Source organism: Phacochoerus africanus, chromosome X, assembly GCF_016906955.1.
Source record: "Phacochoerus africanus isolate WHEZ1 chromosome X, ROS_Pafr_v1, whole genome shotgun sequence".
Classification (NCBI taxonomy): domain Eukaryota; kingdom Metazoa; phylum Chordata; class Mammalia; order Artiodactyla; family Suidae; genus Phacochoerus; species Phacochoerus africanus.
In genome coordinates, this window is record NC_062560.1 from 59,543,062 (window position 1) to 59,556,314 (window position 13,253).

Below are 13,253 nucleotides of genomic sequence, written 5' to 3' on the forward strand. Positions count from 1 at the left end.
TCTCGCTGTTTATTTACTTTTTATAGACTGACAGTATTTTCTACTCAACCTTTGTTCCTTTAGAAATAATTGGCCTTACTTTTTTGCTCTTGTTGAAGCCAGCATTTCCAGTGAAACTAAAGTCTTTCTCCAAGTGGAAACACCAAAAAAACCCCTATTTGGGATGCAAATGCAAGAGATTAATTATAAAGTCACTTAATGCCACCATTGTAGATGAAACCAAACAATTCCACTATACCATGTAAAACCAAAAGAACTTTAATAAGCTTTTACGGCACTGCAATTACAGGAACATTAACCCATAACATGCAACAGAAATGATGATGCCTTTTGGACAAATTTAACAGATAAACTTGACGTTACAATCAACAGCAACATATTCTACTGAAAAAAAACCAAATGCAACTTATTTCACTGTTCAGGTTAGAAAATGTATGTTCTTACTGCAATCTCAAGTAGCATTTAGAAAGTTTAGTTTTCCCTTTCTAACCTCTAAAAGACAGGATGACTTTTTTTTTTCAATGCACTCACAACCATTTTCACATTGGAAATAATCACAAGGAATCGACAGGTGGAGATTAATCGACTGATTGGTTTCATTTCAATGGTTAATTTGGAGAGGGCTCCTGCAGTATGGTGGATTTCAGATGGGGAAAATCAGCAGACCAGGAGTAAAGAGCCTTGGTCTTAAAGTGGGGGAGGGAACATGCAGCGGCACACAGGGCAGGTGCCTGATTTCTGAAGCCAGATGGACACGCAGGGCTTGTGGAAATAGTGGTGGCATGGCAGCTCTGTTGCCACCTCCCCCTTCACATATTCACTGCAACAGATGGGGCAACACATCTCCTGCCCCACTGCGCTGTGATCTTCGGTGACCAGGATCTCAGGAAGAGCATCAATGCTCTCCTTGCTGGCCGGTGGATTGGCCACCTCCACATCCACCGCCAGAGACTCCAAGTGTGCGAGGGCAGTTTCCATCGCCTGGGCCAGACGTTCTTCAAGTGCCATGTATGTGAGGAACTGAGGATCCACGTAGGAAATGGCTTCGGCCACCCCCAACCCATCCGCAAACCCATCGAAGAGGCTCCAGTCCACTTCGAGGTCTTCACTGACACTGGAGTCATCTTCAAGGTTGTTGTTGCCATCCAGCATGAAGACGCCAGGCTGCAGAAACTCCTGACCTGAATCATTATCTCCCTCACTGCTGGTCTCATTCTCATTGTACTGAAGCCAGGGAACTTCTCCTTCTTCAGGGGATGCCTGCTCCTCTTCCTGGACAGAGGGCCCTCGAACTTCTTCAAGTTCACTGCTGCCACTGCTGCCAGCACTGGCACCAGCACTGGGGCTGGCCCCGGCGCCGGCATTCACTCTGGCTTGTTCAGTGTCCTGCTCTTCTTTCCCCGGCAGAGTCTCCCAGCTCTCGCCACTGGATGACAGATTTTGCTCCCGACCTCGATACTTCCGACGCAGAGCCGCAGTCCACTCTTTGTCGCTGTCAGAGTCTTCTTCGAAGTATTTGTAGTAGTCATCGCTGTACGTCCAGAAGTCAGGGTCAGCCATGGTTCGTCGCCGTCTGGGCACCTTTTCTGGCTTCACTTGGTCATTCCTGGCCTCCCTCTTGTCTTCAGGGTACTTGGGCTCAGGGTAGCCACTTGAACTTTCGCCTCTGCCTCTTCTTGCCAGGCCATCCGAGTGGCCTTCCTCAGCGCTGGCAGTCTCCCTCCACCTGGAAGTACTGTGTGGCATATCATCGTCATCATCAGTATCAAAAAATATTTTTGGTTTCACGCAGTTGGGACTGGCCAGATTTCTGATTTTGGGCCTCACCACCGGCTCCTCTGCACTCTTTGGGGTGTTTTCCCCACCACCACAAATACTCACAGGAGCCCTGCTGGGACGCACAGGTAAATTCTGCTCCCGTCTCTCCCTCTCCAGGCTGTTGCCGTTTGTCACCACCTTGCCTTCAGCAGAAGGTGGCTGAGAGGTCATGCTATTTGGCTGCAGGAACTCAGCTCTGCTAGCAGAGCGTCTTGTTGCAGGGGCTGGGTCTAACTTGTCAAGCTCATCTCTCACATCACGGTTAAAACTAGAGAACTGTGGGGGCACCCCAGCCAAAGACCTCGCCCCCTTCTCTGGGTCATACAGCTTATCATCTTTAAACTTGCCAGTTTTCCCTCTCACTGGCACTCGCTCAACAGGCCCAGCCCCCTCCTCCTCACTATCATCTGCCCCAAAACAGTCAACATGTCCATAAGCCATTCCTCTTCTGCTCCCTGAAGCCCTGTACTCTCTGGGCGGGTACCTGGAGTAGTCCTCATTATCAACATTCAGGCTGGTTCCCGAGCTCTCGCTGTCGTCCCAACTACGACGGGTGGTGGAAAATGGTGATCGGCTCCTCTTGGTGGTTTGACTGGGGGCTGACCTGTGCATTGGGACTTCAGATGGCGTCTTTCTCTGGCCGAAAATCCTTTCCTGCTGGCTCGCGGAAGGCCTGAAACTGACACAAGCATGCCTTCTTCCATACCTCCTGCCTGTATTGGACTGATACCCTCCTGCTGGCTTGGGCCATATAGGCTTGCTAGATTCCTGACCCATTGCTCTGACTTAGGAGGATTTCCAACACGGCTAGGGCTTGATTGGAAAGGCTCCTGCTCCCTGCACACGCTTTGGAGATGGGCAAGTCAAATCAGTTCAGAATAAAGGAGCAGGGAGATTTATTTTCACTTCAGCAGGTAGGTAACAGAAAGAATAAGGGGCCTTTAAAATTAGTTTCACTTTCTTCTAAGGCCTGGAGTAGCATTCCAGTGACTGTCAGGTGTAGACCTGGAACACATTTTTAATGTTGGCAAAATGATTACAAAACTGGGTTTGTAGGAAAGCCAGACTTAGAGGAGAATCTGAAGGAAGATGGTGGTGGGGGGGGCGCTGACTGGACGCTTGGGAGGTGGGTGAAGCACTGGCATGGTGCCAACATGGAAAGAGGAAAGACTGCTGTGGTTTTTTTATGGGGTGTCTGCGTTTTTCTGAGCCCTGCAGACATACAGGAGAAATGCAAACTGGAAGAGCATGGAAAATATAGATCCCCACCACTGTGTGTGCAAGAGTGCCTATGTGTCTGTCAGGAGGAGAGGGGCAGGTGGAAGGGGGACCAGCAATCACGCAGCAGAGATGTCTGTGTAGGGAAAATGCAGGTGACACTGGCATTGGTAACAGGCATGAGTGTCAGGCAGAATGAGTCCCATTCTGGATGTAGTTATGAAAAAGACCGGCGTGGCTTCAGAAGAGAGGGGTGGGAGTATGTATGAGAGAAAGAGAATGTGCGTGTGGTTTGCTGTATGATGGCTGGAACTCTAGTGAGGGAATGCCTGTATTTCCCCATCTGTGGCAGGCCAGGAAGGGTACAGAAGCACTGAACAGGGGTGCCCTTGAATTTGTGCGCATGTGTTCGCCAAAATGGGAGGCAACAATGGAGAAATGTCAGTGTGAGTAAATGCATCGATGGGAGGACAGCACTGGAGAGGGATGTAAGTGTGGCAGGTGGGCAGGCATGTGGGCACCAGCAATCAAAGAATGTTTTTTGGCAGGAAGGGGGGAGGCAGTGTCTCTGGAGAAGAATTTATGTGAGTGTGAGTGTGTGCACCACAAGGACCAGCTAAGGAGGGTGTCTAGGCTCATATGCAGCAGACAGGGAGCATCTGAGAGAGGTATGTGAAAAAGGTATGGATGCATAGTATGCATGTAAGTGGCATAGGAAAAAAGCAATCTAAGGATATCCTTATGTGTGTGTGGTAAGGCAGCCCGGAGGGTGTGTGGGAGGATGAGGATGTATGTGTGTATATGTGTGTGTGTGTGTGTGTGTGTTCTGTGTGCTCACCAGTGCACGCAGAGGCAGAGGGAGGAGGGGGAAGCTTCTGGAGGTGTGAATGTGGCAGTCCGTGAGAGGCTTGGAAAGGCACAGGAAGGTGTGAGGCCGTGTGTGTGTGTGTGTGTGTGTCAGGGGAAGGCACTAGAGAGCGTGTGTGAGAGGGTTTGTGTGTGTGAGTGTCCAAGCATGTGCGGGGGAGGGGATACGCAGGAACCTTGAGTATTGGGGGGGGTGGTAAGGGAGCCGCAATGGAAGGTTTCTGTGCATGCGTATGTGTGTATGTATATGTGTGTACGTGTGTGCGCGCGCACACAAGCGTGTGTGCGGGCATGTGCGTGTGTGTGTCCCTGCTCGCGCGCAAGACACACGGATGGGAGGGGGCCGCAATGTCATAATGAGAAGGGGAGATTTATCGGCTCAAAAGGTAAATCCAAACCAATGGGAAAAGGGGGAAAAAAAGAAAGAAAAGGGCGTGTGGGGGGGTATAGTTTTTCCCTGGGAGTGATTTTGTTTTTCTGACAATTCTTTTCCTGAGAGCAATATATTTACCTAAAAATCTTCACCATTTATCATTCATCAAAACAACTGCAAAATGGGGTAAGAAAGGCCACGGATCGCTCCGCAGAGGAGCCAAGAAGGGAAGGCGGAGGAGGGAAAGGACAGGCAGAGAGAGGTGGGAGAGGGCCTCGACCACCACTCCCCTCTCGAATAACGATTCAAGCCCCCAGAGCGGAGTGGGGGCGGGCCACACGAAAGGGGCCGTTGTTGGGGCCGGGTGACGGAGGATGGAGCCCTAAATCAGACGGATGGAGGACACAGGCCTCCCTCTGCGGTCAGGACCCTCGTCCGCCCCACCCCTTCCCGAGGGGCGAGCCCGAAAATCTGTTCACTTAGAGCCCCCACCTCCACCTCGCCTCCACCACCCCCCCCCCGCCCCCCGGCCCCTCGCCCCACCGCCACGTCTGGAGGGATCGAGGAAAGAAACAGCCTTTCACTCACCCAGTCGCGACCCCCCGCACACTCTGGTGAAGAGCAGAGCTTTCGGACCTCCGACCGCCACGACCGCCAGAGCCGCTGCTCCCGGGGCTCCAGCTCCTCCCCCTCCAGACAGCAGTGGGGCGGGCACGACTGCGGCGGCGGAAGTGATTGTGGCGTCGCGGCGACCCGCCCCCTTGATGTGGCGGGGGCGGCAGCTGCTCTCGACAAATCAGGGTGGACCCGAAAGCATTATTTCATTTGAAATGATGAAATCGTCAAGGATACAGAAAAGGACAGCGAAAAATGTAACCAACAGTCGGCTTTAACAAGTGTTAAACATTTAGTCATATGCCTTTCCATTCTGTGCTTTGGTAGCTGTTGTCTTAAATAAAATGAAATCTGCAAATTCTTTCTGGTTCATTCTGATGTGAAAATAATTGTATTAATATACCCTATCCTATGTGCTATGTTATGGTTTGTATTGGAAGTTATCACTGTATTTAGGGTTGCAGTAGGCTTAATTTTTTTTTTTTTAAATATGGTCGTTGAAGCAAATTGAACTGTTTACAGTAGAATTTGTTGCTGTTTATCACAAAATCGAGCTTCTCTGCCCAAAAGAAATTTTCAATCATGAAGTACAACCTGGATTCACATTCTGGTAATTGCATTGCACTTTTTAAATATTATAATATTTAATATGCCTTTTGGATTTATACAATTTTATTGAACACTGAAACTCCTTTTTTTAAATTTCACTTTACAAATATCTCTAGTATTTGTACCAAATGTAAAGATTCTCTATGTTCCTAATAGCAATGCTTTGTTCTTACTGGAAATAAAATGCATAATAGAAAAACAGGAGATTTTAGGGGTAACAACAACAGAAATAGGATGTATAACTTTCAAACCATTAAAGAAATAATATGTACAACAAAGAGAAAAGCTCAATCTAACAAAAGGCAGAAATGGGATGGGAGGCAATTTAAAAAAGCATTTTTTTAATGGCAGAAATAAAAATATATTAATATGTATTTTGGGTTAACATCTCCCATAAAAATTTTTAAAAAGCGAACTCTCATTTTGAGCATTTAATTTTTAGAAATCCAGTTATATGCTGTTTATATGAGATTCACCTAAAGCAGAAATAAGATTGGAAAATATATGCTAGTAAAATATCAGCAGAAAAGAGGGAAAGAAAAAAAAAAGAAGGAAGGGAGGGAAGGGAGGAATTTTTAAAAGGAAAAAGAGGAGGAAAGAAGGAAGGAGGGAGACTTGTAGCAATGTTAATGTCAGAAAAATCAAGAACTCAAAGTAAAAAGTATTAAAAGAAAACAAATTGAGTTGTTCCATTCACTGAGAACATACAGTCACTAAAATTTATATGCCAAACAATGTAATTCCAAAATGTATGAGGCAAATATTGTTAGAAATATAGAGATTAGAGAGTCTGCAATTATAGTGAGGGACTTAACTGCATTGGTTTTGGTGTAGATAGAGCAAATCAACTGAGAGATAAACAAGGATAGAGAGATACTGAACAACTAATAATTAATAACCAATTAATAAGCCTCATCCAATGTATGTGTATTTTTGTACTCAAGAAATAATGTCTTTTTCACTAAAAAATTTAAAATATTTCATACATAAAGAAAAGTACAGAGTACAAAAATGTACATTTGCAGGTACACAGATCGAGCAAATTTTATTTTCTTTGGATCCTCAGATTCTTCTTTTTTTGAAACAAAATATTACAGTTGAAGCTCTCACTTTATCTTATGCACCTTACTTCTTTCCCCCCAAAAAAACACCATTTAGGAATTTCCTTCTTGTGTATATTTTTCTACATATGCTTATATCTGTACAAAACACATTATTGTTTTGTATATTTTAAATTACATGAATGGTATAACAAATATCTTCTTTTGAAACTTAAATTTTCATTTAATAATTTTTTTGAAATTTAGCAATTTGATACATTTAGCTACAGGTCATAATTTTAGCTGCTAAATACAATTGTATCAATTCCCCAATATGATGTTACTATATCATTTTATGGACTTTTGTTACATGAATTATCCAATTTCTTTATCTGTTTGCCTGGTGGTGGACTTGGGTTTTTTCTGTTTTGTGCAATTATAAGCGCAGATTTAATGAACATCCTGGCACATGGCTTATTGTGCCCATATTGAAGTTTCTCTGAGGCAGAGCTTCCCAACTGGATCATGAGGGTTTTCATATACTGATTCCCTTAGCCCTCCAGAAAGATGGGCCTGGCTTCACCCAGCTGCTGTGTTGGGGGCTGTTCCCTCTGGCTAAGAGCAGACTGTTCATCCCAGTGAGTTCATACAGATATTAGCATTTTTAACATATGCTCTGATGTGAAAAGGATTGGAAAAAACTGCTTTAGTGTATACACTTTGAAGTGGAATTTCTGGGTCAAAGTTTACGTAGCAGTTAACTATTGCTGTGTAACAAATTGCCTCAAAATTCAGCAGCTTAATACAACAGACATTTATTGTATTTCAGTTTTACAGGTCAGGAATCTATATGTGGCTTAGCTGGGTGCCTCTGGCTCAAAGTCTCTCATGAAGTTGCTCTCAAGCTGTCACCTGGGGCTGCAGTCTCATTTGCAGGCAAAATTGGGGTGTGAAGGCCACATCCAAGATCTTTTACATGGCTGTTGGAAGACCTCAGAAAGATCCACTTCCAGGCTCACTCAGGTGGTTGCTGTCTGGCTTCAATTCCTTGTCTTATCAGCCTATCCATAGGCTTCCTGAATCTCCTCACAACATGGCAGCTGATGAGAGAGAGAGTGTGCACGTGCTAAAATGAAAGATATAGTCCTTTTATGACTTAAACTCAGAAGTGACATCCCAAAACTTTTGCCATATCCTATTAATTAAAAGTTAGACATAAAGGAGTTCTCTTGTGGTGCAGTGGGTTAAGGATCTGGCATTGTCCCGGCAGTGGCTCAGGTCACTGCTGTGGCAAGAGTTCAATCTCTGGCCCAGAACTTCTTCACGTCACAGGTGCAGCCAAAAAAAAAAAAAAGTAAGCCATAGAATTTGTCCATCTAAGTCATCAGATTTGTAGGCATAAAATAGTTAATGTTTTATTATCCATTCAATGTCCATGGGATCAGTAGTGATGGCTCTCTTTTCAATTCTGATATTAGTGATTTTGTCTACTCTCCTTTTTTCTTGGTCAGCCTGGCTAGACACTTGATCTTTTCAAAGAATCAGCTTTTGCTTTCATTGATATTCTCTATTGCTCCATTGTTTTCAGTTTATTTCTGCTCTTTTATTATTTCTTTTCTTCTGTTTACTTTTGATATAATGTGCTCTTCTTTTTCTAGTTTCCTAAGATGAAAGTTTAGATGATTGATTTTAGATCTTTCTGCTTTTGTAATATATGCATACAATGTTAAAAGTTTTCCTCTAAATCACTGCCTTTAATGCATCCCACAAATTTTGCTAAGTTCTAGTTTCATTTTCATTTATTTACAAATATTTTTTAATTTCTCTTGAGACTTCTGCTGAACCCATGTGTTATTTAGAAGTAGGTTGTTTAATCTCCAAATATTTTGAGATTTTCCAGCTATCTTTCTGTTATTGATTTCTAATTTAATTCTGCTGTGGTCTGAGCACACATTTTATGAGATGTCAGTCTTTTAAATTTGTTAAGGTGTGTTTTATTGCCCAGGATGTGGTCTATCTTGGTGAATGTTCCATGAGAGCTTGAGAGGAATGTGTATTCTGCTGTTGCTGGATGAAGTAGTCTATAAATGTCAATTAGATACAGGTGATTGATGATGCTATTCAGTTCAACTATGTCCTTACTGATTTTCTGCCTGCTGGATCTGTCAATTACTGACAGAGGAGTATTGAAATCTTCAACTATAATGGAGGATTCATCTATTTTTCCTTGTGGCCCTACCAGTTTTTGCCTCACATATCTGATGATTTTAATGCTCTGTTGTCAGGCAAATGCACACTAAGGACTGTCATGCCTTCTTGGATACATGACTCCTTTTATCATTATGTAATATCTGTATTTATTCCTGATAATTTTCCTTGTTCTGAAATATGCTTTGTCTGGAATTAACACAGCTATTCCAGCCTTTTTTCTTTAAATTAATGTTAGCATGTATATCTTTCTATATTCATTTAATTTTAATCTATCTGTGTCTTTATATTTAAAATAGGTTTCTTGCAGACAAATTATAGTTGGTTATTTTTTTTAAAAAATCAATTCTGATAGTGTTGGTCTTTTAATTGGTATAGTTAGATCACTCACATTTAAAGTGATTGTTGATGTAGTTGAATTAATATCTACCACATTTGTAATTGCTTCCTATTCATTTCCCTTGTTCTCTGTTTCTCTTTTTTTGGAGGGGGTGGTCTTCCATTCTTTTTCTGCCTTTTCTGATTTTAATTGACCATTTTATATGATTCTAGTTTTCTCTCTTCTCTTAGAATTTCAACCACGTTTCTTAAGTTTACATTTTTTTTTAGTGGGTGCCCTAGAGTTTGCAGTATACCTTTACAACTAATCCAAGTCCATTTTCGAATGGTACATTCCACTTCGTTTGCAGTGCAGGTAACTTATAGCAGACTATATCCAATTCCTTTCTCCTGTCTCATAACATCACTATCACTCATTTCCCTTATCTGTAAGCTATAATCATCTGACACTTTGTTGCTATTTTTTTTGACAATACTGCTATTAGTTAGGTTAGTTAGAATAAGAAAACTGAAAGGTTTTGTTTATATCTTCATTTATTCCTTCTCAATAATTCTTCCCTTTTTTAATGCAGATCCAACTTTCTGACCCATGTAGTTTTCCTTCTTTCTGAAGAACTTTAATTTTTATTCTTTTTTTTTTTTTAGGGCCACACTTGTGGCATATAGAGGTTCCCAGGTTAGGGGTCAAATCTGAGCAGTAGCTGCTGGCCTATGCCACAGACACAGCAACGTGGGATCTGAGCTGCATCTAAGACCTACACTACAGACCTACACCACAGTTCATAGCAAAGCCTGATCCTTAACCCACTGAGTGAGGCCAGGGATCGAACCTGCGTTGTCATGAATATTAGTCAGATTCGCTTCTGCTGAGCCATGATGGGAACTCCCTGAAGAACTTTTAATATTTCTTCAAGGCAGATCTCAGAAATAACATCCTAACACTTTTACCATATTTTATTTATTAAAAGTGGATTTATCCTGTGGTGCAGTGGGTTAAAGATATGGCATTGTCACTGCTGTGGTTTAGGCCACTTCTATGGTGTGAGTTTGATCCCTGACCAGAGAACTTCCACATGCTGTGGGCATGGCCAAAAAAGTGAATTATGAAATTTAAACTACACTCAAGAGGAGAGGATTACAAAGGGCAGGAATTCCAGGAGGTGTGAGTCATTAGGGTAGAGGGGCAGGAGCATTTCAACTTTAATAGATATTACCAATCTATTTTCCAAAATAGTTTTATCAATGTATACTCCCACCTGCAGTTTACTCACAACAGTATTTCTCTACATATCACCATTCTTGATACATGCAGAATTTTAAATTGTTGTCAATCTGATAGATATGGAACATTGTTGTTTGACTTGCCTTTTTCCTAAAGTAGTATAGAAGTTAAACAACTTTTCACATTTGTTGGCCATTTAGATTTCTTCTTCTCTGAACTGTCTGTGCATATATTTTGTCCATTTTTCTATTGGGGTTGTTTTACTTATTGATTTCCAGGAATTCTTTATTCATTATGGCTACCAGATATCAGTTATATTTGTACAATTGCAAACACCTTCTTCTAGCCAGTGTTTTCTTTAAATGTAAATATGCAATTATAAAAATACCTAAAATAAACCACGGGGGAATGCTTTTTATAATCCCAAAGTAGAGAAGAACTCTATAAGTTAATCAAATGTGCAGGAGCAAAAAAGGAAAAGGCTCAACTCCATAAAAACAACATATTCTGGCAGACAAGAAAAGTATATAAATAAATAATTCTAAGGAAATTAAAAATAAATAAAAACCTAGGGGAAATAATTTCCGTTAATTTCACAAAGGGCTCATTCCCCAATACATGAAGAACACCTATAAAGCAATAAATGACCAAAAAACAAATTTTAAAATGAGCAAAGGATACAAATAGACATTTTGTTGGAAAAGAAACACAAATGCTACTTAAACACATGAGAAGATGTTCACTCATAAAAATAAAATCAGACACCATTTCACCTGTGAGACTGATCAATATGAAAAAATTTGATAACACACTGTGTGGTGGAGGGCACAAAGCCTCAGGCACCCTCAAATATTGCTGAGGTGGGGGAAGGTAAATTGATAGAGCATCTTAGTTGGCAAGTTGGCAATATCTATCAAAATTACTAATGCATATATTTTTTGACCCATCACGTCTACTTCCAGGAATTCACTTGCAGATATACTTGTACATGATTGAAATGAAATATGTGCAATTCCATATTCATTGCATAATTTTTCTTAAGAGTAAAAGAACAGAAATAATCTATATGTTTATCCAAAGAGAAATGAATAATTGTTACGGTGGAATATTTACTATAGAGCGACTAAGAGGCAGAATCTAAATCTCTGGTATATCGCAATGGATACACCTGATAGACAATACTGCATGAAAAAAAAGCAAGATATCAGAGCATATGCACAGTGTAATAGCATTTATATATGCTTTTGAAACACATGCAGGGCATGTAGGTTAAGGATTACTCCATCTTCCCAGAAAATTTTTCATTTTCTCACTAAATGATTCTCTTTGTCTCTAAAAATACTTTTGGTGTTCAAGATCATCTTGTCAGTAATCCTGCTAACCAATTTTCTTTCCTTTTTTTTTTTTTTGTCTTTTTGTCTTTTTAGGGCCGCACTGGCAGGGTATAGAGGTTCCCAGGCTAGGGGTTGAATCGGAGCTACAGCTGCTTGCCTACACCGCAGCCACAGCAACACCAGATCTGAGCTGCGTCTGAGACCTACACCACAGCTCACGGCAATGCTGGATCCTTAACCCTCTGAGTGAGGCCAGGTATTGATCCTGCAACCTCATGGTTCCTAGTCGGAGTCCTTTCAGCTGCGCCACGACGGGAACTCCTTTCTAAAAACATTTATTCATTTTTTTTTCCCCCAATGTTTGTTCATTCTTTCTTTCTTTCTGTCTTTTTAGGGCCGCACGCATGGTATATGGAGGTTCCCGGGCTAGGGCCTATGCCACAGCCACAACAATGCCAGACCTGAGCTGTGTCTGTGACCTACACCACAGCTCATGGCAACGCCGGAACCTTAACCCACTGAGCAAGGCCAGGGATCGAACCTGCGTCCTCATGAATGCTAGTCGGATTCGTTTCTGCTTAGCCACAATGGGAACTCCCCAATTTTCTTTCGATAATTTTTTTTCTGGTATATTTTGCATCTCTTCTTTAAAATATTTTAAGGTAATTTCTTTATAGTTATACACAAATATCTATGTAATTTTAGATACGCATAAAAAATTCTATGTGCATGTTTTGTGAAGTCGTAGTCTCTTCTTTCTAGTTTTACTTATCTCCCTTCTCTGCCTATATCACTGCTCCCCATAACCTATACCAATAACCTAGTACTCATTTTTTTCATACTTGCATAATTATTAGAGGTAGATGTATATTTATGTGTGTGTATAAATATATGTGCAATACATGTGTGGATTTTTATTTAACCTTTTTTATGAAAACGAGATTTTATATATATATATATATATATACTTCACCACTTCTTGCTGTTCTCACTCAATAACATTCCCTGAAATCAACGGGTATGACATGACTCTAATTACTAACCTTCAATGGCTGCCTAGTATTTTATGGTGTAGATGTACCATAATCTATTCGGCCATTAACTTATTGATAGGTAATTATGATTTTCAAGGGTTTTTTTTTTCCCTTTTTTGGCCACCCCGTGGCATATGGAGTTCCTGGGCCAGGGATCAGTTCCGAGCCACAGTCTTGACCTAAGCTGCAGCTGCGGAAATGCTGGATACTTAACCCACTGTGCTGGACAGGGGCTCCACCCTTCGTCCTAGCACTCCCAAGATGCCGCCAATCCCATTACATCACAACAGGAACTCTGATTTTCAAGTTTTTTTTTTAATGCTATGATCACTGCTGCAATACATGTCTTTGTGCCAGGACTTTCATTTCCATGGAATGATGTCCCAGAAGTAGGATTGCCAGGTCAAATGATATACATATTTTTAATTTTAGTGGATGATACCAGGTTGCTTTCTCTAAAGATTGGAGCCCTTCCTGTCTCCACCAGAAATGTGTGGCCATGCAGCATGGCTAACTTAACTAATCCTGGAGCAGGGCTTCCTGACCCGGGCTTGGCCAATCAGATTTTTTTCCTGT

General features: G+C 41.7%; 1 protein-coding gene across 5 annotated transcripts; it reads right to left on the minus strand.

Moving 5' to 3' along the window:
• Window positions 1–237: 237 nt before the first annotated feature.
• Window positions 238–5,015, minus strand: PJA1 (praja ring finger ubiquitin ligase 1). Of its 5 annotated transcripts, none has more exons than XM_047765238.1 (3): window positions 4,865–4,989; window positions 2,303–2,491; window positions 238–1,735 (listed from the first exon to the last, which is right to left on the minus strand). In XM_047765238.1, the coding sequence occupies exons 2-3, from the start codon at window positions 2,428–2,430 to the stop codon at window positions 688–690; spliced, it is 1,176 nt and encodes a 391-aa protein (XP_047621194.1). In that variant the 5' UTR covers window positions 2,431–2,491; window positions 4,865–4,989; the 3' UTR covers window positions 238–687. The 5 variants fall into 5 exon arrangements, with proteins under 5 accessions (XP_047621194.1, XP_047621193.1, XP_047621189.1 ...); XM_047765237.1 differs by having other exon boundaries at window positions 2,303–2,823; XM_047765233.1 differs by having other exon boundaries at window positions 238–2,823; window positions 4,865–5,015.
• Between the last annotated feature and the right edge of the window lie 8,238 nt (window positions 5,016–13,253).